The 23,075-nt window shown below is 35.6% G+C and overlaps 1 protein-coding gene across 9 annotated transcripts in view; it reads left to right on the top strand.

The window, feature by feature from the left end:
• Window positions 1-23,075, top strand: part of RABGAP1L (RAB GTPase activating protein 1 like) — a 693,841-nt gene that overhangs the window by 198,143 nt on the left and 472,623 nt on the right. For 7 of the 9 annotated variants that reach the window (XM_036844645.1, XM_036844610.1, XM_036844603.1 and 4 more), the window contains one exon: window positions 5,121-5,271. In XM_036844645.1, coding sequence (XP_036700540.1) covers window positions 5,121-5,271 — 151 coding nt within the window. Of the gene's footprint in view, window positions 1-5,120; window positions 5,272-12,682; window positions 12,884-18,008; window positions 18,373-23,075 lie in introns of those variants that run through there. The other 2 variants (XM_036844662.1, XM_036844671.1) reach the window with 2 other exon arrangements.

Here is a 23,075-nt window from a genome sequence, read left to right on the forward strand (position 1 = left end):
GACTTATACATTAAATTATTTAAAGAATTTAAGGAATTGGGGCAGAATTATTTCTGGATAGCTTAAGAAAGCAGAGTGCTGATGCTGAACCCTTAGATGTAAGTCAGCTTTTGTGGCAGGAAGATTTTCTAACCAAAAAAATGAAGTGAACCTCTGAGGTAAAAATTGAGTATTAATTTATTATATATAAATAAAACCATCTTCAAACTATTCATTCTCTTTTATTAGACTTTCAGAAAATCAGTATGCATTTAATAGGCACTCTGATTGTACTTTTCATGGCTATACATATTATCACAGTGGGAAAATGTGTTCTTAGTCTGTGGTTTCTCAACCTAGCTGAGCATCAGCAAACTGACAGGGGAAAAAAAAAATCTAACTTGGGAAACATGAAGGATTTGAATCACTAAGCATGAACATCCATAGCTTCCTTCCTTTTCACATCAATATAATGTTCCACTTTTTTGACTGATGAAAAAACCCGGCCAAAACATATACAAATCAGAATAAAATATGTGCTCTTGATTTTCCCAGTGACCTTTAATCTGTCTCTTTTCTTGAAACTTTTCTTCATGTAGCTTGTTTAACTTAAAGTAAGACCTAGGTTGACATATCTAGGTCTTATCATTAATGGGGGAAGGACAGATCCCTAACTTTACTTGATGTTCTCCATCTTTTAGTTTCAGTTCTAGCTATTCCCTTTTCTGAGAAAACCTTCTAAAATGGGTCAGGCTGCTGCCCTCACATTCTCATATCTTCTAAGCACTTACTTCCACCTCCCCTCTATCAAAACTGCCCTAATTCCATCAGTGACCACTCAGTTTCATTCAATGGCTTTTCTTCTCATCTCTTGATTTCTCTGCTGTTTTTGTTAGAAATGATAGCTTCCCTTTGAAATTGTCTTCTGGACAGCTTTCACAATAGAGAAAGTTCTTACATGCCCAGATAGTTTCAAGAAAAGATGCCTCTTTGAAGGTAACTAGATGAATATAAAACAGCTTTATGATCCTATTAGAATCAAGGAGAATGTTTGCTTTTAAAAAAGCATTCTTTAGCTTAGCCTTAGTAGTTGATCATATTAATTTAGTTTCATAAATCTATTCATTTACCTAAAATGTACTGAAGACCTTTTATATGCCAGGTACTGTTGTAGGTGCTTGGGATACATAACTAAAGAAGACAGAGATTCCTGCCCTTGTGGAGTTTATATTCATGCATTAAAAACTGCCCGATTACTACTCGTTTAGTATATGTCTGGTTTATGTGTGACTTTTTGAATAATTTGATACCTATCTTGCTTCTAGTGCAGAGTTCAGCACCTGTCATAACTAGCCTATTTCCAAGTCTCTTGATAGCTGCAGTTAATGTTGTACGCTATTAAAGCAATGGCCATATGTAGTTATATTTTTATTAGAAATATTGAAACAATGATTATTTCTATAGATTGTTCTTTTGTTTGGGTCTTCTCTGGTCATAGATGTATACTAGTAGCATTTGGCTTAGTATCCACTAGTATCTCTTAAGTACTAGGGTGCTATATGCAATATAATTACTGTGTCATTACAAGAATAATCAGTAAATTAAAGCTGTTAATCATGTTGTGTTATGAATGACCTAGTTCTTTTTAAATGTCAGTCTGTAAAGATAAATAGTGCCTGGGTTTTTAAGAGAGGAGAAAAGACTTTTCTATTATACCCAGCCAAACAGATGGCTGAGGGTCAGCTAGAAGCTGAATGTTGGTTAAGTTGAATCATATTGTGGTAAAATGTGTATTAGGGACTGTTGACTATTAACCTTAAGGTGTGTGTATGCATGAGTAGGAAGAGATACTCCAGGTTCAAAATCTTATATAAATCATTATACAAAGTAATTTGAGCCAACATAACACTTAATCAAGCTGTTTGTCCTTTTCATTTTGTCTGCCGTATTGGAAGCATATCGTAGAAGGATGAGTGGATGTTAGGAGGTCATTGTAGAGGTTGTAGAGTGACTACAGTTGGTGGCAGTGGAAGTAGAAGTGCATGGATTTTGGACAGGTTGGGAAAATAAAATGCATTAGACTTCTTGATGGATTAGTAAAGGATTATGGGACAGAGAGTAATGTCAACCATAACTCCTAGGTTTCAAATTTGGTTGGATTGTAGTGACAGTCACTGAGGTAGGATACCCTGGAAAACGATGAGGTTTAGGAAGAAAGAATATGAGTTTAGATTTGAGCATGTTGATTTCTGGAGCTCAGAATACATGGGCATGGATGATAATGCCCAGAGGCAAGAGACTGAAGAGAATTAGATCACTGAGGGAAACTGGAGAGATTAAAAGCTCAGAATACTTAAGAGGTTAATAGAGGAGAAGCAATCATCAGTGGGGTTTGTGGGAGGGGGGGAAAGAGAGTGCTTTGTTATTGAAGCCAAGGGAAACAAAGTGGTCAACAGTGAAAGGAGTGAAAAATATGTCTTTTGTATTTAGTGGCATAGAGAGAGGTCATGTATTGCTTAAGTGAAAACTGTTTCTAGGAGAGATAGAGAAGCCATGCTGAATTGAGCTGAGGGATGAGTGTGAGGGGAAGAAATAGAGATAGTGAGTATACAGCGATCCTTTAGAGAAATTTGATGTGCAAGGTAGGAGACAGTATGATATCTAGAGTGTGATGTGGGGTGGAATAAAGGTTTCTTTTATAGGAGATATTTATTGGAATTTTCATAGCTGTAGATACACAGTGATGACCTTGATTTCTGTATAACATGTAATCTATTTAATTAATTTGAATTCTTATATGATATTGTACATTATGGGACTCATAATTCAGCATATTTTGCATTTAATTTCATAGGAAATGAGCTTAGCCCTTTGCACACTGTTGTTTTTAGTTAACTCATTTTTTTTTTTACATTAGGAGTACAGAAACTTTCTTAGCCCTCAAACCACATATGTTTTTCCTATTCAAAAGTATAATCAGAATCAAATAATAAATTACAAAAAAGACCCTTTTATGACTGATCCTGGCTCTCTTGTGGTGCAGTATTCTTTTGCTAATCTTTTTTTTTATAGCTTTTTAAAATAATTAATTAATTACTTTATTTATGGCTGTGTTGGGTCTTTGTTTCTGTGCGAGGGCTTTCTCTAGTTGCGGCAAGTGGGGGCCACTCTTCATCGCGGTGCGTGGGCCTCTCACTATCGCGGCCTCTCTTGTTGCGGAGCACAGGCTCCAGACGCGCAGGCTCAGCAATTGTGGCTCACGGGTCTAGTCGCTCCGCCGCATGTGGGATCTTCCCAGACCAGGGCTCGAACCCGTGTCCCCTGCATTGGCAGGCAGATTCTCAACCACTGCGCCACCAGGGAGGCCCCTCTTTTGCTAATCTTAAATTCAGTTGGATAGTGAAGAAGAGGCAGTAGGAAGGAAATCCATGTGTCATACAGTTTACTCAGGTATAAGTCTTCTCAAGAATAATTAATACTCTATCTACTTGACATATTTTATGGAACATATTTAGCTATGGTGTTTTTCCAAATTAACTAAATTTATATTTTAATTGAAGTCCATGAGAGAAATTTAAAGACCTGAAATGGGTTTTTTGGTGTATTATTATAAAAACATTCAAGACCGTTGTAAATATTTCAAACAGTATAGGAAAATAAAAGGAGTACTTTCTCTCTTAATTCCATTACATAGATATTTTGGCGTTTATTCTTCCATATTCTTTCCCTATGCATGTCAAAAGCAGGTTTCAAAATAGTATGTGTTAGGGAGAGAGTGTGAGAGAGAGAATGTGTATTTTAAATAATACCATATATACTATTTTGAAACCTGCTTTTTTCACTTAGCAGCATAATTATGTTCTTTAATGGTGCCGTAGCATGTTACATCATGTAAGCTCTACCTCTTTTTACTTTGTTTTGCTTCAAGCCTGTCAGTATTATCAGCTTAGGTTCCCTAACTCAACAATATAAACGTTTTCCTTTATGAGGCTGAAAGAAAGCAGAATGGTCATACATTTGATGGTTTATTAAAGATATTAATGAGATGAGTTTACTTGAACTTTCGAGTTATGGAACTTACTACAGTTTTTCCAAGATAGCTGGACTATGAGAGGATGGGGAAAGCATGGAACATATTTTCAGATGAAGGGCATGCCAAAACTGAGGTCTGGCCTGGAGCTGGAAGAGTGTGTAAAGATAGAGAAGTAGGTAAAGTAGATGGGAGGCCAATTTTAGAAAATAGACATGTGGTTTCTATGACTTTTCAGGCTTAAAACTTGAAACCAGAACCTGGGATGTTAACCAAACCAGAGTACCTCATTAAGGTTTGGAGTCCAGATGGTTACACTAGGATCAGCTCTAAGAGATCAAAGGTGAGCAGCGAAGTAGAGATAAAGTCTGAACAAAAAGGCATAGAACATAGCTCCAGGTTCAAGCTAGGCATAGACTGGGAACTACAGTTCAGTTTCTTGTTCAGTTGGACAGATTATCATAGTAGCATACCTACTATGTGGTCATTGACTTCATGACAATGTATTTGTCATTGTTCCAATTCTAAACACCCTTGGAAATGGGTAAGGCTGATAAGTGTATGTTGCTGGGGAGTTGGATAGGTTGTATATGTTTTGTAGGAAAGGGCTAGGTTCTTCCTTTAGGAAGCACTTTGGGTCAGGATGTAGAGGTATATAATCAAGGTGTGATAGGCCCCTGATCTACTTTCAGCATCCCTTGTCCCCAACCCTTACCATACACACGTCATTAGCCAACTTGTCATACATTCATCTTAGGGGATTCAAATGGCTCTTTTTATGCCTTGGAATGCTGCCTAGAAATATATACTTAACACATTCATTATTCTGAATAGGTTCATAGGATGATTAAAAAGTAAATGAGGAGAAGAAAGAACTTTCCTTGTGGGTGGAATAACATGGTTCACTAATAAAGAAGATGCAATCAAGAAAAAAAAGTTGAAGACATTACTAAACTTAAACACTACTATTATTATTTCATGCCCCTCCCTGCCATTTTTCTCCTGATCCAGTCTTGCACTTTTATATAAACTCATCAATATACTTTTCATAACAACAGCAGGTCAGCAGTGGCGAAGGGAGTATGAATGGTTTATTTTCTTGTTTTCTCAGGCACAGTAATCTTGGTGCGCGACCAAAAGGGCTATCTACTCTGGTGAAGAGTGGTGTTCCTGAAGCATTGAGGGCAGAGGTATGGCAATTATTAGCAGGCTGCCATGACAACCAGGCAATGCTGGATAGGTACCGACTTCTTATCACAAAGGTAGGAGATCTTTTCATATTATTCTCATGCAACAGTATATTAAGTAAATCCTGTTTTCATAGCTCCAGTAAGTCATAAATGCTTTGAACTTCTTTAAAAACTCTATTGTTGTTCAGTGAATAGTTGCCTTTTGTTCTAAACACTTGTTGGACAGTGATAAACAATGCACTGTAGTGATCTATGAACACTTAATGCCTTGGCTTTCATTTTTTTGTTCTAGTAACTTTATAACTATTTACTAAGTTGGAATATACTTATATTTCAAGTACTCTCAATTAACCTTTCTTACTGTATGAGATTTATGTACAGTTGTACACAGTATAACTGTACTCTAGTATAATTTTAAAGTCAAATTAACTTAAAATGAAATTATAAGCCCTTCTGTGCTTATGTAACCTTACACTTAAATGATGTGGATAGTTGCCCATATCCTTATCCTGTCAGGAGCCTCTGGTTCCAATGTAAATTCCTTTGCTTATGCCCAAAGAACTGATTTTAGAGCACAGGTAAGGGTAATCCTCGATCCTAGGCTCTCTTCTTAGGTCTTACCTCCTAATTTCTTAATCTACTCTAATAAATCATGGATTTTAAAATAATGGTAACATTTTGTTTGTTTTTTAGAAAATCTCTATTCATAAATGAATTTTTTTGATAAGTAAGACTTTATTCCTCAGGCTATATCAACTTTTAAAATTCTTTAGCCCCTCTGATTCCTTCTTCCCTTCCTTACCTCTTTGCCGCCCTCCCTTTCACAAATATTTTCTGAGTGCCTAGTATATTCAGTCACTGCTAAATTCATGCATTTTTTTTTTTAAAAACCTTTATACCATTTTTTATGATTAGTATTTTCTATAGTGGGATGTGCAAGATGATCCATTGATGTCGGGGGCAGAGATGTCTAAAGTTCCATTTGCATTTTTTAAGTTACAAATGCAAAATGTTATTCAGCTATACTAATATTTGTTGTGCCATGCTAGGTCCTTGGGTCTGATGGCCACTTGTCCCGTGTGGTTCAGGAGTGACCTGGGGGAAGAAGGGATTTGCACACCTTGGAATGGAATAACAGTGGTGCTCACGCTCGTATATTCGCTTTTAGAATACTCAGTTTTCTTGCAGTTTGCTTGTGTTAGATTAGGTGGATTTACAGGTTATCTAGTTTTAAATCTTTATAGGGTAGGTGGGTGGTTCATAAAGACTGCTGTCACAGGATGTTACATGTCAAGATATTTAAAAAAAATAAACACACTAATCTGTCCTTCAAGCAAAAATTAATGTTATGGTAATGGATGACAAAGCAACTACTTTGGGAAATAAATTCATGTTATAGAGAAGGATGTTTGAAACATTTAGCAATTTAAACATTACTATGTGATTTTGTGACTGAAAACTACATGCCTGTGTTATTACCAAACTCTTACCATTTTCTTACTTTAAAATCTGGAATCAGAAATTTCAGGTATGTTTAAAACTTGTGCAAATGGTTGCAGAGAATTTGAGACTGTGTTAAAAATATGAAAATACAACACCTTCTGGTTTATTTGTAAGAATACTTTGAGAAAATGAGTACTCTCCTAGCCAAATTTCAACAAAATGGTTGATGGGTGGGACTGAAACAAATGATGTGCCTCTGCTTGGATCTATTGCTCTTTGTTATTATTTTCCAGATATGATCATGATTAAAACCATGAACCAAAAAACTGATTTTGGAAAGTTTTCAAACTGTCATTTTATAAACTGCTAAACAAACATATCAAAAGATGAGGAGTCATATTGTATGATTCTATTTATATGAGATGTTTGGAATAGACAAATATAGAGAGACAGAAAGTAGACTAATGTTTGCCAGGGGATGGGGAAGGGAGGAATTGGGAGTGACTGCTAACAGGTGTGGGGTTACTTTTTGGGGTGATGGAAATATTCTGGAGTTAGAGGTGATGGTTGCACAACATTGTGAATATACTAAAAACCACTGAGTTGTACACTTTAAAATGGTGAATTTTATGTCATGTGAAGTTTATCTCAATAGAAAAATTACACAAAATAAAAAAATTGTAAATGACCCATGTTCAATATTGAATAGTATTTTTGTAGCATTTTATTTAAACAAACATTTTTCATTTTTAAATTTTTCTCTACATTTCTATGCTCTATAGTATTTATATTAGTACAGTAGCACTTGTGAATAATAAAAATAAATAATAAATATACGTATATTGGAAGTTTATGCTCAGACATTTTTATTGATGAGGATATCTGAGCAAAAATGTCCAGAGACCATAACTCTTGGCGTCAAATCACTTTTGCACGTAATTAACAAGCTGTATACCTTTAGTGGCTGCTCATGGCATAGCAGCGACTGTCATATTCCTTCCTCCACTAAGAGGCTTTGTTAGTTCATACCTTTTAATATTTCAGACTTTGGGAGAAAAATGAAAATAGTCTCCCAAAATATTATTTATAAACTCCTGACAATACATATGTTCATATATGTGATACAAGCTTTACCATATATACCAAGCAACATGGTAGTTTTGAATATACAATTTTTAGGAAAAAGTTTAAGATCAAGAGACAGAATGACATAAATGTTTTCACTGAATAAAATATTCCTGGACTCCTTTCACTGTGGGATTCTGGCTGTGATTTACTTTCTGCCTGTGAAGACTGGAGGGAGGGAAAAAAAGCCACATTATTTTTCTCTGGCAGTGGTGGGCAGATGCCTGGGCCTTGCCAGTTGTGAGATTTTGCATCTGCTCTGGGCGTTCCATTCTGAGTCACATGCCTTCATTCTGTAGTTCCTTTTTCCTGCGGTTTCCTATCCCGAGTAGCAATATCAACCTCCTGATTCTTTGGACTGTAGCTGTGGTGGCAAACCTGAAAGCTAGCAGTGATGTTCCCAATCTTTTGGTCTTCCAGTGTGTAAGTGCCTAAGTCCTTGCATTAAATCCTTTTTGAAATACGTAGAGTGGGTTCTGTGTCCCTGAGTGAACCCTGTCTGATATACTTGGCATATGCCTGCCACCTTGTTGTCACAAGATGGCTGCTCTGCATCAAGTGTTGTGTCCAGAAAAGAGAAGAGAAAAGACAAAGGCAGCCAGACTTGAGGCTAAGGGAACAGTCCTCCAGACTGCCAAGTCTGCCCAAGATTCTGACACCAGCTGCAAGTTTGGGGGGGGGTCCCCAGAACCATTCTCACTTCATACCAGTTGGCTACAAATTTGGGCGTCCCCATAGACTTCCTCAAGCATGTAGCAAAGTGTTATACTTACCATTACAGTTCTTTTTTTTTTAAATAGCAAAAGGATGCGTATCAGATATAAATCAGAACGAGCCAAAGGAAGAAATACATTGGGCAGAATCTGGGACTGAGAGGGTTCCAGACAGGAAGTTTGCATTGTCCTCAGGGACATATTACCTTCCCAGCATCAATCTGCAGTAGTACCTATCACCATCCCAGGCATTTCAGCAAGCTTTGGTATCCAGAGTTTTTACTGGGGTTTCATCATATGTATATATGATTGATTGAATCATTGCCCACTTGGTTGAACTCAGTCTTTAGCCTTCTCTTGTTCCCTCCCCTGAGACTGTATTGATATCACCTGGCTCAACACCCCTATCCTCTAATTACATGGTTGGCCAGCTCCCATGCTTAGTCCTCTTATTAGCATAAGCTCTCTAGGGCCCTTCCATGAGTCACCCAAAATGTAAGTATAAACTGTCAGATGTGGTTGGAGGGGCCCACCATGAATAACAAAGATGTCCCTGTCATTTGGGAAATTCCAAGCTTTTAGAGGTTACGTCCCATGAGCCTGGACCTTCCATGAGCCTGAACCTTCCATGAGCCTAGACCTCTTTTTGGCATACCTCTTTTTGACAGAACCAGGTCTGTCACCCTTTTAAATATTTTTTCCTTAAGCCCCAAACAGCAGCTTCCACTTAATCTCCTTGATCAGGATTCTGTTACATGGCTATCTCGATAGAAAGCTGGGAAATATTTTTTTAAGATGGTACATTGCTGCTCCTCTTCGTCCACTGAAATACAAGTTTATTAATAAGGAAGAAAGAGAATAGATACTAGGTAGACAGCTACCTTTCTCTGCTACAGCTGCCTTGTTAGTAGAGACAGAAGTTGAGATCTGTTGTGCAATAATTTATTATGAAAAGCATGTAAACCTAGTAGTTTATTTATTTTAGGACAGCAAATGTTTACTAATTGCCACTTGAGATTGACTAATAATGTACAATTTAAGATAGTATAATAAATATTTCCAACTTTGCTTTATAAGTCAATGACCACATAAAATTTTTAATGTTATTTCTATCATTAACAGTGCAGTTTATCAAAAACATTTTCATACAAACAATGTAGAAATGTGTGGCTCTGATCATGTGCCTTTATTCAGGCTCTCAAGTCATAACATTTCTGTGAGAGGAAGTACAGTGGTATATTTAATTTCATTGTCTTCCTTGCTTCATAGCCAAACATAATAAAAATAAGATGAATAATGTCAGTATTTAAAAAATAATTTTGTTCTTTCTCTATGCTTATAGGTAGAAATGAGACAGCAAGTGCTTGTAGCCAAGAGCATTAAGAATGCACTTTGGTGGTGAATGCATATGAGCTTAGGAGCTGCTCAGGAGAAAGAACATAAACACCCAGAGGATTTTCAGTAAGAAGTACCTGCATATTTGGCACTTTCTTGCCCAAAGCTGGTAGTATTTTCTTTTGGTCCAGTTGATTTTTCCTCTCTTATTAAGGGAACGGAAAGATTTCAAGGTCAGTTAATAACATGGTTCAGCTTGAGCATATAAACTTGCTAAAGACCTCCCAAAGACATCAGATTATATAGGGAAGAAGGAATACGAAGTATTTACAGAAAACCTACTAAGATTTGGCTTCTATGAGAAAGTAGTCTGTTTATCATTAAATCCTATAGTATATAGTGCGCTAGTCCACAATTTGAAAAAACAAATCTCATTCTGAAGCATCCTTTTCAGGTTAGATGGCATATAGCAGGCTGGATCCAGCCTATCATATGCTTTGTGTAATCATCAATAAATACATTAAAGAATAATATACATTTCTGGCTCAAGCTTGTACTTTCTGTTTTGCCATAGACATACTACTCTTTATTACTTACTCTCTGTTCTTCATACATTGTAACACCTGACCAGCCCTCAAATATATTTGATTTTGTGACTCCATTATATTAGCATATCGACCATTGCCTCAGGGGAGGGAGCTGTCACAGTGTGCTTTTAGTTGATTAAGGTCTACTTCACCAGTAGACTCTAAACTCCAGGGGAGCAAGGACCACAACTGTTTTACTCTTTGTGGATACCCTGTGTCTGGTATAGGGCCTGGCATGTACTGGATGAGCAGTAAAATTTGTTTTTGTCCCTCTCACGAGGGACCCAAGGTCATTTGTTGACTTATTCATATAGTCATTTATCTCTTTTTTTTTTCTTCTTCCCCTAAATTGTAAGCCTTACATTGTGTTGTGGATAAAGCTGGTAAAGTGTGAAGCACAGTGTCTTTTCCCAGGAATTTTATCATCTAGTTGGGGAGAGCACAGCAATGGGTTAATTTGAGCAGCAGGTCCTGGTGTGCTAGCCTATGTTGTTTTGCCAGGGAGTAGGTAGGAGCCACTCAGAATTACTGGCATAGAGAGTCTTGCAATGGCCAGTGGGGCATGTAGATCGAGCCACCCTGAATCTTAGTAGGTCAAGGCTAGAGAGTAATATTGAACAGGGAAGAGGGCTGGGGTTACGGTGTGGAACAGTCACTCTCTCTGGCCTTGTTGTTTTTGTAGTGTAATCTATGGAAAATAAAACTTTGCAAATCTTTTTGACCGATCGGAGAAGACTCTAGGGACCAAAGGTTTAAAAAGGATGAAACACTCTAGACTAGATTTAAGATGAAGCAGGACAGGAGCTGCAGGCTAACTGGTAACCTTAATCTGGAGCCGAGGACCAAGCAGGACCAGCCAAGAGAGCTGATCCATCTAAATAATGGAGAAATTCTGTTGATCCCACTGGCAGCATCCAGGAGCTTCTAGGCACAGCTTGCCTTGGTGAAGGCTGCAGCTCCACTTTGGGAGGAAATGTTGGTGCTCACTCTGGAGGGAGACCGTGGGTTCAGATTTCAAGCTCTGCTGGTTAGTAGCTTGTGACCTTGGGCAAGTCCCTTAATTATCCTTAGTCTCAATTCCCTCATTTGTAAAATGGGCTTAATAATACATATCGTACAGAATTGTTGTGAGGATTGAATAAGATAATTCACGTAAAGCACTCAGAGCATGCCTAATATATGGTAAGCACTCATTGTGATAGGGGACGGGGAAAATTATAAAGCAGTGTATGCTTCAGTGTTAAATGAGTGGCACAGAAAAGAACTTTAGGAAATACGGAGATTACTGTGGGTTCTTGACGTCTGTGCAGGTTTCAGGACACCCATCTGAGAAATCAAGAGAAAGAAGGAAAACAAGATGTGTGTAACACTCTGTTATGTACTTGTGCCACTAATTCATTCTTTCATTTATTAAACATTAAGGTGTCTTCTGTGTTAAGAGTAACACTGATATCCTACCTTGTAGGAACGTACAGTCCAGTGTAGGAGGCAGTCCGGAAAGCAGAGAAATGGTGATGACATGGTTAAGTGCTGTGACAGAGATATGAACAAGGTGATAAGGGAGCACAGAGACTGGAGCAGCCAACTCTGCCCAGGAACAAAGAACAGGAGGGTATGTTTAGTCTGAGGCAATGCCACTCCCAAAGACACAGAGTTGTGAAAGGTCCTGCCATGGTCAGAGGCTGTGGGAAGTTCAGTATGACCCACGGGGACACTCTACACCGTAAACTCTAAGTCAGCAAGGATTGTGTATGGATTTTGCTCACCGCTGTGATCTTACCACTCAACGCTAGGACTGCCCTCTAGCAGATGCTAGAAAACACTTGCTGAGAGAAGTAGTGGAGTGTGTGATGGGCATTATGTCTAGTGCTTTCATATGCCCTTTCCATGTAAACCTGACAGCTTTAGTGATATAACTCCCATTTTTACCATCAGTGAGATAGGAGGTTCAGAGAGTTTAAGAGACACACAGTTACTAAATAGCAGAGTCAGTATTTGAATCCACAAAGTAGAAAACTCTAAAATAGAAATGAAAGAGAGCATTCTTACATTTTGTCTTTTAAAGATCCTTTGGAAGGGAAAACTCTTTCTCTCTATTTTCCCCATCATTTAATCCTTAAGGGTAATAAAAGTTTAAAGAAATAAAAGCAGTACTATCCCTTTTCTCTACTTTTGCTATTCATTGTATGGAAATGAAATTTATAATTTACTTGAGGAATTATTCTGTTTATATCAAGACACATGTGTAAACCTTCTAAATGATGGAAATGTTCTAAACAGTACTTTCTAGAATTAGTGATAGAAAAGCCGAAATCACCTAACTTCAAGCCGTCCCTTTTAAAGTGGGTCTTCACACCATCTGTCCTAAAGTGGACTTGCGGCTTCAACCACTGTCTGCTGCTACATGATTTCTGCCAGAGGCTGAGGGCACCAACACGTTGATGAATCAGTGGCAGACTTGTACCGCATATTTCTGCAAGTGTAAGTTCTTTATTGCTTATCATTGAGATTTCTTGTTATTTCTATTAAATTAAGATTCTTTATAATATTGAGGTGATCTGAAAGGACGATGGAAGGATTGTGACCTTGCTGCCCCTTATAGAAACAAACAGAATTTAAAGCTTCTAAACTTAGGATTAAATCTTAATTGCTGGCTTTAGGAGCCACTGAGTAAATGATCACATTTTCACACAGTATGAGCCATTTGACATAGGGAAGATCGTGTGTGTTTTAGGGAAACCTGAATTTTATGTAGCTTTACAGAACTGTATGTGTTATTTTAGTAATTACATGGTATGTGTGGTATAGTTTATCAAGTCTGCTGATACTGCTTATGTAGCATAGGAAATATTAGACTATAATTCTGTGCTTTTTCGTAGAAGTGATCTAATTGATAGCATTCATACTTTATATTTTGTTAAAATCAAAACAAGTTTTTAATTGATAAGCTTTCAGAAATATCATCATAACTCATTTCCTTCTCTCACTTGAATTTGTTTTTTTCCAAATGAATCTTCTCTTCAAGAAGTATATGTATATATGTGCACACACACATACATTTTCTTTTTAAAGGACTTAAGTTCTAGTGTTAGATTGGCCTGGATTTGAGTCTTGCACCTCCCATGTATTAACTTGTGATCTTGAGAAGTTATCCCAACTTTCTAAGCCTCAGTTTCATCGTTTGTAAAGCAGGGATAATAATAGTACCTACTGTGATTGTTGCGGGAATTAAATAAAATGATAAAGTGCTTGGTACGTAGTAAGTATTCAAGATATGAATGCGTGATATTAGTAATAATGGATATTGGTATCAGTGTATATTTCTACTTTAATATGTGTTTGACAACTTCCAGTCGCATAATTTTCATGAGAGCATATTATGTGAACAACAGCTGATGGAATTGAGAAGTGATCTTTTTAGAAGTATGAAAAGTCAGATTTGTCTTTTTCTAATTTTTTTTTTTCTGACTAGTGAATATCTTGGAATGTTTGCATCCTTAGGCTTGACTTTGTAATGATTATATGAATTATTATTTCAGTGATTATGCATATTCAAGTATATCATAAAGTCAAATGATATTCTCTAAAAATCACTCCTGATGCCTGTATGATCTAATCAAGACTGCAAGGCAGATATCAATCTCATTCACTTATTAATTCACTCATTTAGTAACTCTTTATTGAGCATCTTTTATGGGCCAGGCTCTGTGTGGTTTCTAGGCCTATGTAGACAAAACGGGCTCTCAACCTTGAGGAGCGTGGTCTAGGGAAAGCTAGGCCAGTACACAGATAGATCAAATATATGATGATACAGGTTATAACACGTATCTTAATCAAGTGTGTGGAATACAAAAGAGGCAGTGACAACTCTGCTTGGGTAAGTCAGGGAAGACTTCATGGGGAAGTTAATGTCTGAGGTGGGAATTAAATATGTCTGAGCAAGATAGGAGAGGGAGTACAGTATAGGAGTGGCTTATGTAATGATTCAGCTGCCATTTCGTGACTTAGCTTGGATTATCCTGGAAGCCTTAGGAAGTGAAGTCAATGTGCTCCTTCCTTCCCTCACTTCCACCTCAATTGGCCAACCAAATCCACTATTTATGGGTCAGTGCTTGTCCCCTGGTAAAATGGGAAGAACATAATACAAGTTTATTCTTGTTGTAATAAATATGTGAAGTGAAAAACCTCAGGAAATATATTAAAATGATATATTTAGTTGATTACCTAGGGTCGACGTAATAGAATTTTAACAAGTAATTTTACAGTACCTATTTAATAAATGTTTGAGTACCTATTGTGTGCCAGGTACTGTGCTAGGATGGTAATGCATATTAATTTTTAAAATCAATGAACTGAAAAGTACCATCTATTGGCTAAATACAAAACAGTATAAACTTGCAAAGACAAAGTCTAATTTGGTAAAGTACAGAGAGCATGTGTTTAAACCTCTATCAGAGAGTAAAAAGGGCAAAGTTGCAAGTATTACTTTGGTAGTTGCTGCCAAAAATCTTTTTTGGAATATAAATAGAAAACAATGATAAGAGTGGCCTGTTTTAAGATTCTGCAAGTTCTCTGTTTTCTTGAGCATTGTATAGACAGATGAAGCTTCACTGTGTTTATTCTTGTCAGATTATTGGTACCGCTCAGAGTAAAGCCTGTCTTCTCTCTGTTCTCCAGTGCATTATTGTAGCAGATGGCTTTTAATAAAACATGTAGCTAAAGAAAAATTTTTACCCTATTTTAGTGGAACGTACTATAATTATAAATACTGGACAGTCTCAAGAGGAAATGTTTAAATTGGTATTTTTCTTATGATCAAATAACATTTAGTGAATATTTAATTGAAAAGTCAAATTATGGTATCAGTTATGTATTTTTTTAATTTAAGTTTCCACAACTAAATTAAACTTTGTACATCATTTAGCCAGGTAGATATTTGCTTTTTCTTTACGTGGTTTATTTTTTAAAAATTCAATGCTGTATGTTAGTCAAATAACACTCAACACTAGTTTTGTTGAGAGGCAGGGCATTGCTTAATTACATAGCTGCTCTGTTCTCTGTCATCACCTTGTCTAGTTGTAGGAAATGAGCTTTTTGATAGAATGGGGTTACTCCTGCTGAGTCTGTACCATTGGTATTATAAAAATCACAGACTCTTGTACTGGTATATTACTGATGTAGCCATAAAATTTAAAAATTTCTCCAGAAAATTCGTAGTTCTTTAAAATTTATTAACCAAAAAAAATAAAGGAGGCAAGGATACTAAAGAATACTCACTGTGTTGTAATGTAAATGACTTGAACATGTACGTAGTAGAAGGTCTTTACTAAAGGAAACTAAGAATTATTGAGATTCTTTAAGAAAATGTACCTTTTATTTCCTCTTCTCTTGCATAATAAGGGCGATGGTTTCTTACTACATAATTATACCTTTGCTTATTATTTTTTTCACAGCATAATTTTTATTAAATTTTCTTTGTGCTCATTACCTGAGGTCTTTCATTTTCTATCATATCAATATTGACACCTACATGTGTAAAAACTATGATTATATATGTGAATCTGAGAACTCAGAGTTTTCCCGCCAGCATTGATATGTTTCTGTAAAAATTTAAAAATATACTCTTAATTGTTTTCATGTATTTAAGTGATAATGTTCTGCTTCTAGTGGTAAGTGTTGTTTTTGTTATTCTTTAAACATAGTACATGGTTTTGAGGTTAATTAAGGAAAAGATGATTTTGTAATGAATTAGAGTAGGAGTACACTGTTTTGAGGGAAGACTGGGCTATTGCTGAGCATGGATCCGTGACATAAAAGCTATATTTATAGCCATAGAATTAAGGATAAGAGGAAAGCATTGATATTTTTCTTAAATCTCACAATTTTCAAGAGCCTGAGATTATAATGTGATTCCTGGATCCCAGTTTCATCATAACTTTATGGACTTATCTGCACATATTTCTAGAGCATATTTGTATTTTATTGGGTAACGTAGTGTGCTGAGTTTTCTCCAGGGTTTTGCTTTGGCTTTGATTTACTTTTCCATTCAAATTTATGTTTAGATAGGTTTACCGTTAATTAGTGCCAAGGTTAAAAAAGGAAGAGACAGCGGATACCTATGAGGCAGGCACCAAGACTCCCTCCCCAACATATCACACGTTTCTGCTTGTATTTTGGTGACAGTTCTATTTGCAGCTTCTTGCTTGATTACTTCATGAATTTCTCAGTATCTTCCCTTTCTCTTTTTGTGTCTCTTTATAGTTTATATTTCTTTGTCTCTCCATCATATCTTTCATTCTTTTTTTTACCTGCCTCCCTTTCTTAATTGTCATAATGTAGCTCTGAAAAGTGATTTTTTGTTATTTGTTGTTTTATATTTGCTGGGTTTCATGTTCCCTTGAATTTCTCAGATTAGGCTGCTTTTTACTCGCATGGCTTTTAGTTGATTTTTAAACTAACAAGACAGTAGACTGTGTCATCATAGAGTAGAGAAACTGTCATTTTGTTGTACTTTGTATCCCCAGAGCCTGGTATTAGTCCTTAATAAATATTTGTTGAATGACTGTATGAATTAAATTCTATAGGTCAGTGCTCCATGATTCGAATAGAAAAAGTAGGGGTTAATGGCTATGGCATTGTGGTGAAGAATTTGATTAGAATTTATGAATGTTGTTTTTTTTTTTAATAGAACATTTCAAGTTATAGACCAGAGATGATTAATTGAAGTCTCACTTTTTTCATCACATTTAATGAGTAGCTCTTAGGGACCAGATACAAGACTGGCCCTTGAAAAGTTGTCTTTTTAATTTATTCTTTTTTGTTATAAAATAAATAATTACTTCTTTCGAGCTTATGGAGTTGATATTTAATTGTTAATATACGCACACAAAGACCCCAAAATATGACATGGAGAATGTCTCCTATTGCAAACTCATCCTAGTTCCTACTTCCTTTTTCCGTCAAATAGGAAAAGAATAAACAAATGGAAAAAACCAAAAGAATCAATGAATAAATTTAAGGTTATTGTAGGCCTTAGAAAAATTCAGTTTCTTTGTGAAATTTCTTGAGCTTCTTCAACAAAAGATACTAGGTAAAAATACCATGTTGGGGATACTATTGATGCTGCAAAATTTTTTCAGACTTCAAAGCTTTATTTTATAAACTGGCTTTTGGTTTAATTAATATATTCATTCCATAGAGTGTTTCAAACTTAAGTATTGTAATTAATTCAACATGTTGCAATTTTAAAAGAATAGTTATACCATAACACCTTATTATGATTCTCATTTGATTCCTTTTTATATCTGTATTAAATCTTTACTTTTTCCAGTGTCACAATTTATTTTATTAGTTATACTTCTATTAAGCACACAATGGACTTTAATTTTTTATATACAAACATTTTTATTCCTAGTGAAGGATGAATAGACTAGGTAAAAGTTGCTCAAAACTTTTTAATATCTGGATTGGAATATTATGGGTATGCACACTTTCTTCTACAAGAGAGAGCTTTACTTGTTATTACTGTCAGAATAATTCAATCACTTCTACCCTTTAAGAGGATGATCTCTGACATGTTTATAAAAGCTACTTAATCTTTTAATAGATGACTAATTTTTTGAAGACAGCATCATGAAGCTTTTACCTTGATACCTGCAAAGACGATGTGAAAAGGAGCAATTCCATTGAACTCTTTAAACCTTCAGTTCTCGTTTGAAAAAGTATAATGGTAATTTTTAATTGAATGCTTATCTTAATTTTTCTACCCATCTGTCTAGTTGGTACTTAGGTACTCTAAGTAAGGTTCTGTCTTTTCATACAGATTATTTAATCAAAGTCTCTGAGGCTCTCTTACTTTACTTTCTAGGGACCTCAGATCTTTACTTTGAAGAGTTTCAAAGCTCAGGTATATGCAAAGATGATTTGGGTATGTTTACAAAATTTGTCTCATTCAGTCCTATAGAGTTGATCATGCAGTCAAAAGGGAAATTGATCTTTATTACATACTATTTAAAATCAAGATTTTCTAAGTAAATAAAACTATACCAGAAAAAAAAAAAGAAAAAAAAAACTATAACAGAATCTTAAATTAAGGAGGTAAAGGAATTCCCCTAGATAATCTACATGTTCTTTTTTCCTGTTGGGGCTGATGACATACCTCTCCACGTTGAGCTATAGTTTTCCAGCTCACTCTTTCTGAGAAAAGATCCTTTCCCATTGGAACAGAAATTAGATTGAGCTTGATCCTAGAGAAAAGGTGATACCTAGTTGTACCATGAGGAGAATTGTTGTTCGTCCCAGTGGCACAGTGTAGTCTTGCATTAAGTGTTCTGAGACTAATTAATCAGGAAATGACTCTAATTAAAAAGGAAACTGCTCATCAGCTGCCTTCTCAGGCTATTTTACAGAAAGAAACTGTAGACTTAGCTACTTGCTCTCTAGCTTCTAGCAACATTCTTTAACTGCTTATGTCCCAGGTGAAAGGGGTAATTTAGGGATTTCTAGCAGATTATTTTGTAGTAATAAACTTTGATATTTAATGGACTTGTTTTCAGATGTAAATTTACATAATAGCAATAATACTGGAGTTAGAATATTTTGGTTGATCTGCAAGGCTTTTTAACTTATAATCTTATCATGTTTTTTAAATCCTGGAACAAGCCATGCTATATAGAAAGAGTATTAGTAGATAACATTTGGGTTTGTATGTAGATACATATAAATACAAACAAACATATATATGACATACAAGATCAAAATAAACATAAATATCTAACAACGATTAGTGAATTTACCTATTTAAATCACAATGGCATTTCTGTTAACTTAACAGTCTATTTGGCTTACCTGAAGTCGTCTTAGAGAATTACTGTATAAGGGAAGTTACTTCACAAGGGTGTGTGCTTTATGTATTATATGTCTTGTTTCCCAGGCCTGTTTATGTTTGTATGATGATTATTATATCCAGCATATCAGGTATTTCTTAATTTACCAAATGGTAATTGATTATGAACTACTAATAAAAACTTTATAATTTTTCCTGGTGTTGCTTTTGTTAATTTTACTTCCAATCTTTTGATATTTGTCCTAATACACAGAGGTTTATTAATTTCTAAAATGGGCAGGTAGTTGGAAAAATTAGGGAGGTAAGAGCTGGAAAGCTACCCTCAGCAAGGGCGGGAATTGTAACTTACTCTTCCGTGTATCCTTACCACCCTCCTATTCCCAACCATTGGCACATGGTAGAGTCAGAGCATATGAAGCTGATTTGAATTGTGGCCTTTTGGGGATCAATTTATTCTGTGCCATTATTTCAGATCAGTTGTAGTTCAAGGTGGTAAATCTTGTACAAATGATTGCTGGTACAACACAATCTAATATTTACAAACCTCATGGCATGCTTAGCCAGGGCAAACATAGTCTTATGAAAGAAGGAGCAATTGCTTTTTAAAGGTAGATGAATTTCTATTAGACCTGTAGTTTGTGGAAACAAAGGAAGAAAAGTTATTAACCCCAAAATGCCACTAACCTACATTATACGTGATGGGTCTGATGGGAGCAAGACAGTGTCTTGAACAAGAACAGTATTAAAGCCAGGAGCCATAGCTTTTATTCAGGTTTTATATCCAGTCTTATTTTTGTTTCGGGTTTTCTTTGAACTTTAGGTGTATGGATTTGTGTTAATATGAATAACTCAGTTACTCAAATGTTCACCTTATTTGAAGTATTCTCATATGTTTATTTAATACATTAATTTTAAGAATTGAGTTAGAAACATTTATTAATTTATCTTTGTGACTTATCTATGGAATAGATTGATTTCAAGTAATAGTATTACAAGTTAATGCAGAAGTCTAAAGGTTTAAATATTCAGCCCAAGGTCAAATGTGTGTCAGAAATAGAAATAAAAACTGGACTTACCTTAATTTATCTGTGGTTTCTAACTCTCTTTTTAATGTTTTGCATTGAACATTGCTTGGAGCATACGGTCATAGAGAATATTTCTTCTTTATATTGTGATAAAACTGCAGGATTATTAAAGTTTTCATTAATAAATACTACCTCCTGAGACTAAACACTAAGAAGCAACTTGCTGGCTTTCCAGAGCTGGCCTTTTGAATGCTGAGGCATGACAACACATGTGTACAACTTGTTTTGTTTGTTATCTGAGTTGCTCACCAGTGTTGATACCTACCCTCCAAGGTGTACACATGGCAGTGGATGAAAACTGTGTCTTACCCCAAAATGATGCTGAACTGTTCCAAATTAGGCACTCAAGTCCTTAATTTTCTTAGGTAACAGGTCATATTCAGATTTAGCAAGGTAGTAGATATTATTTCCACTTATATTGTTTGTGGAACTCTACATAGAATGACTTTATTACCATATAAGAGAGATTCTCTTGGTATTAAATTCTGTCCAGTTTGTACCAAATTCGTTGGTGTCTTAAGTCACTGACAATTCTTGAATATAGGGTCCTCTGGTGACATATTAATACTTTGATAGAATGGTTACGATTAAATCATGACTATGTCTTTTTATTCTGGAGATAGAGATAGATGGTCTTTAACAATGCCTACAGCAGTGAAGCATCCTTGAAAAACAAGAGAAACCCATGTCTTATAGCGGTAATTTTAAAGGTGATTTAAGAATCGTATAATGCTTCAGGGCCACTCCAAAGAGTCTTTAAAGAGTGTTTAGTCCCATGAAAATATGTCAGTAAAACTAAATGCCAGCATTACGTCACTTTGATCCTATGTAGAGTATAAACTTAGAATACAGTCTAAGATGCTGATTCCATATCCCTCTGCAAGTTTTGATTTAATCATTAAACACTGAGTCAGTTCTTGAGAATCTGTTTTTGGTTTGTTTGCATTCAGTTCTAAGTTCACTGTCGCCTTTTTTTCTTCTTGCCAGAAACATTATCTAGGACAGACCTCTACATTTAACGGGCATTCAGAATACCTGTGGATCTTGTTAAAACGCAGATTCTGATTCAATAAGTCTGGGATGGGGATGGCGATGCTCATTTCTAACAACCCATCAGGTGATGCCAACACTGCTACTGGTCCATGAACCACACTTTGAGTAGCAAAGGTCTGGGTCCTAGACCTTAAACTCTAGAATGTTTCTGAAGTATTTTTTGAATGATTATTAGCTCAGTGAATGGGTGTAATGACTCCTGGCTTATTTTAGTTAAGAAAGATAAAAATGATAAAAAGCCATAACATAGTTTACTATTTACTGCAAAATAGTTAAATTTTTTTTATAATCACGGATAGCCTTCATTAATAGAGAGTTTACAGATGGACAGATGAGACAATATAGTTTAAAAAGTAAAATAGTTATACAGTAGTTCCTTATCAAAAGAATACTATGTAAATAAATATAAAATGGATTAAATATAGTTGCCTTATAAGGTTTAAGGTTTTTTCGTTAATTTATGCTTTATGTAACAAACAAATCATGTGATATTTGGCTTTTACTTGATGCAAAAGAAGGAATGAAAGTCAGAGAATCAGAGAAGTAGAAGATGATTCTTCTGAACAATTTTTCTCTCCTGGGTTTTGGCTGTCTACTTTCATTTTTGATTCAGGCTTCTTCTTTAATTCTCAAAATGTGTGGAGCCTTTTACGTTTTCCACTTGAGCCTAAAGAACAGAATTAAATTTTACTTCCATTAATCTGCATTCCTGTATTACTCGACCCATCACATTTAAAACCGTAATACATTTTACTTCCCAGGAAGAAAAGTCCTGTTTCCCATTCCTTCTGTTGGGTTATACTGGAGAGGAGTCCTTCAGTGAAAGAGCCAACCACATTCATTTGAAATGTTCTGTCTTGGAGATAGTAGCTTAACACAGAGTTTAAGGTTATTGGAGGGCTTTTTTTTCTTTTTGGAAATGGGTGAATATGTAGCCAGAAAAATACTGTGACAAACAGCCCTCTGGGGAAACCCGGCCAGTGCCTTTGCTGTGGAAGTGAAGTGACGCATATAAAATGCATTAACCCCCAAAGCCTCTTTATTTATATTACCTTTTAGAAATCACTCCCAGGAAGAAAATGAGTTTAGATATTCTTCATGACATATTTGATCACTGACATAGATATAATTGTATGAATCTTGAACATACTACGTATTAATCTAGATTATTGATTTAGAGACCATTAGGTTGAATGTTACTAATTTAATTTGCGGGAGTGCTTTTTAAATGATACTCGTTGTTCAAGACATGTTTGGTATTATGCTAAATACCCAAGAGGATTTATAAACTAGCTTTTAATTTTCATTTCTAATATACCTTTCATCTCTGCCTTTTATGCTACTTAGTTTTGTCTGCGTAGCCAATGTGAATTCAGATTTTGGGCTTGAAGCATATATAATTTTTTTGGGGGGGAGCAGGGGAAGCTTTTTAAGGAAAATAATCTTTTTTTGCAAATTTTACCAAAGCATATAATAATGTGAACATATTTCTGGGACCCTTCCAGAACAGAATGAAGCTTAAGCTAAGCTTTATCTTTTGCCAGTATCTCAAACTGAGAAAATACTTTGTACTTTTTTTCCTGTCGAAATGTAGCCCAGTATAGTTGGAAAGAGCATAGTTAGGATTCAAACATGGGCTTTCTCCATCTTTGCTATTGCTAGAGCCTTAGGTACATCTTTTTCCAAGATG

Source organism: Balaenoptera musculus, chromosome 1 (genome assembly GCF_009873245.2).
Source record: "Balaenoptera musculus isolate JJ_BM4_2016_0621 chromosome 1, mBalMus1.pri.v3, whole genome shotgun sequence".
In the NCBI taxonomy this organism is placed as follows: Eukaryota; Metazoa; Chordata; class Mammalia; order Artiodactyla; family Balaenopteridae; genus Balaenoptera; species Balaenoptera musculus.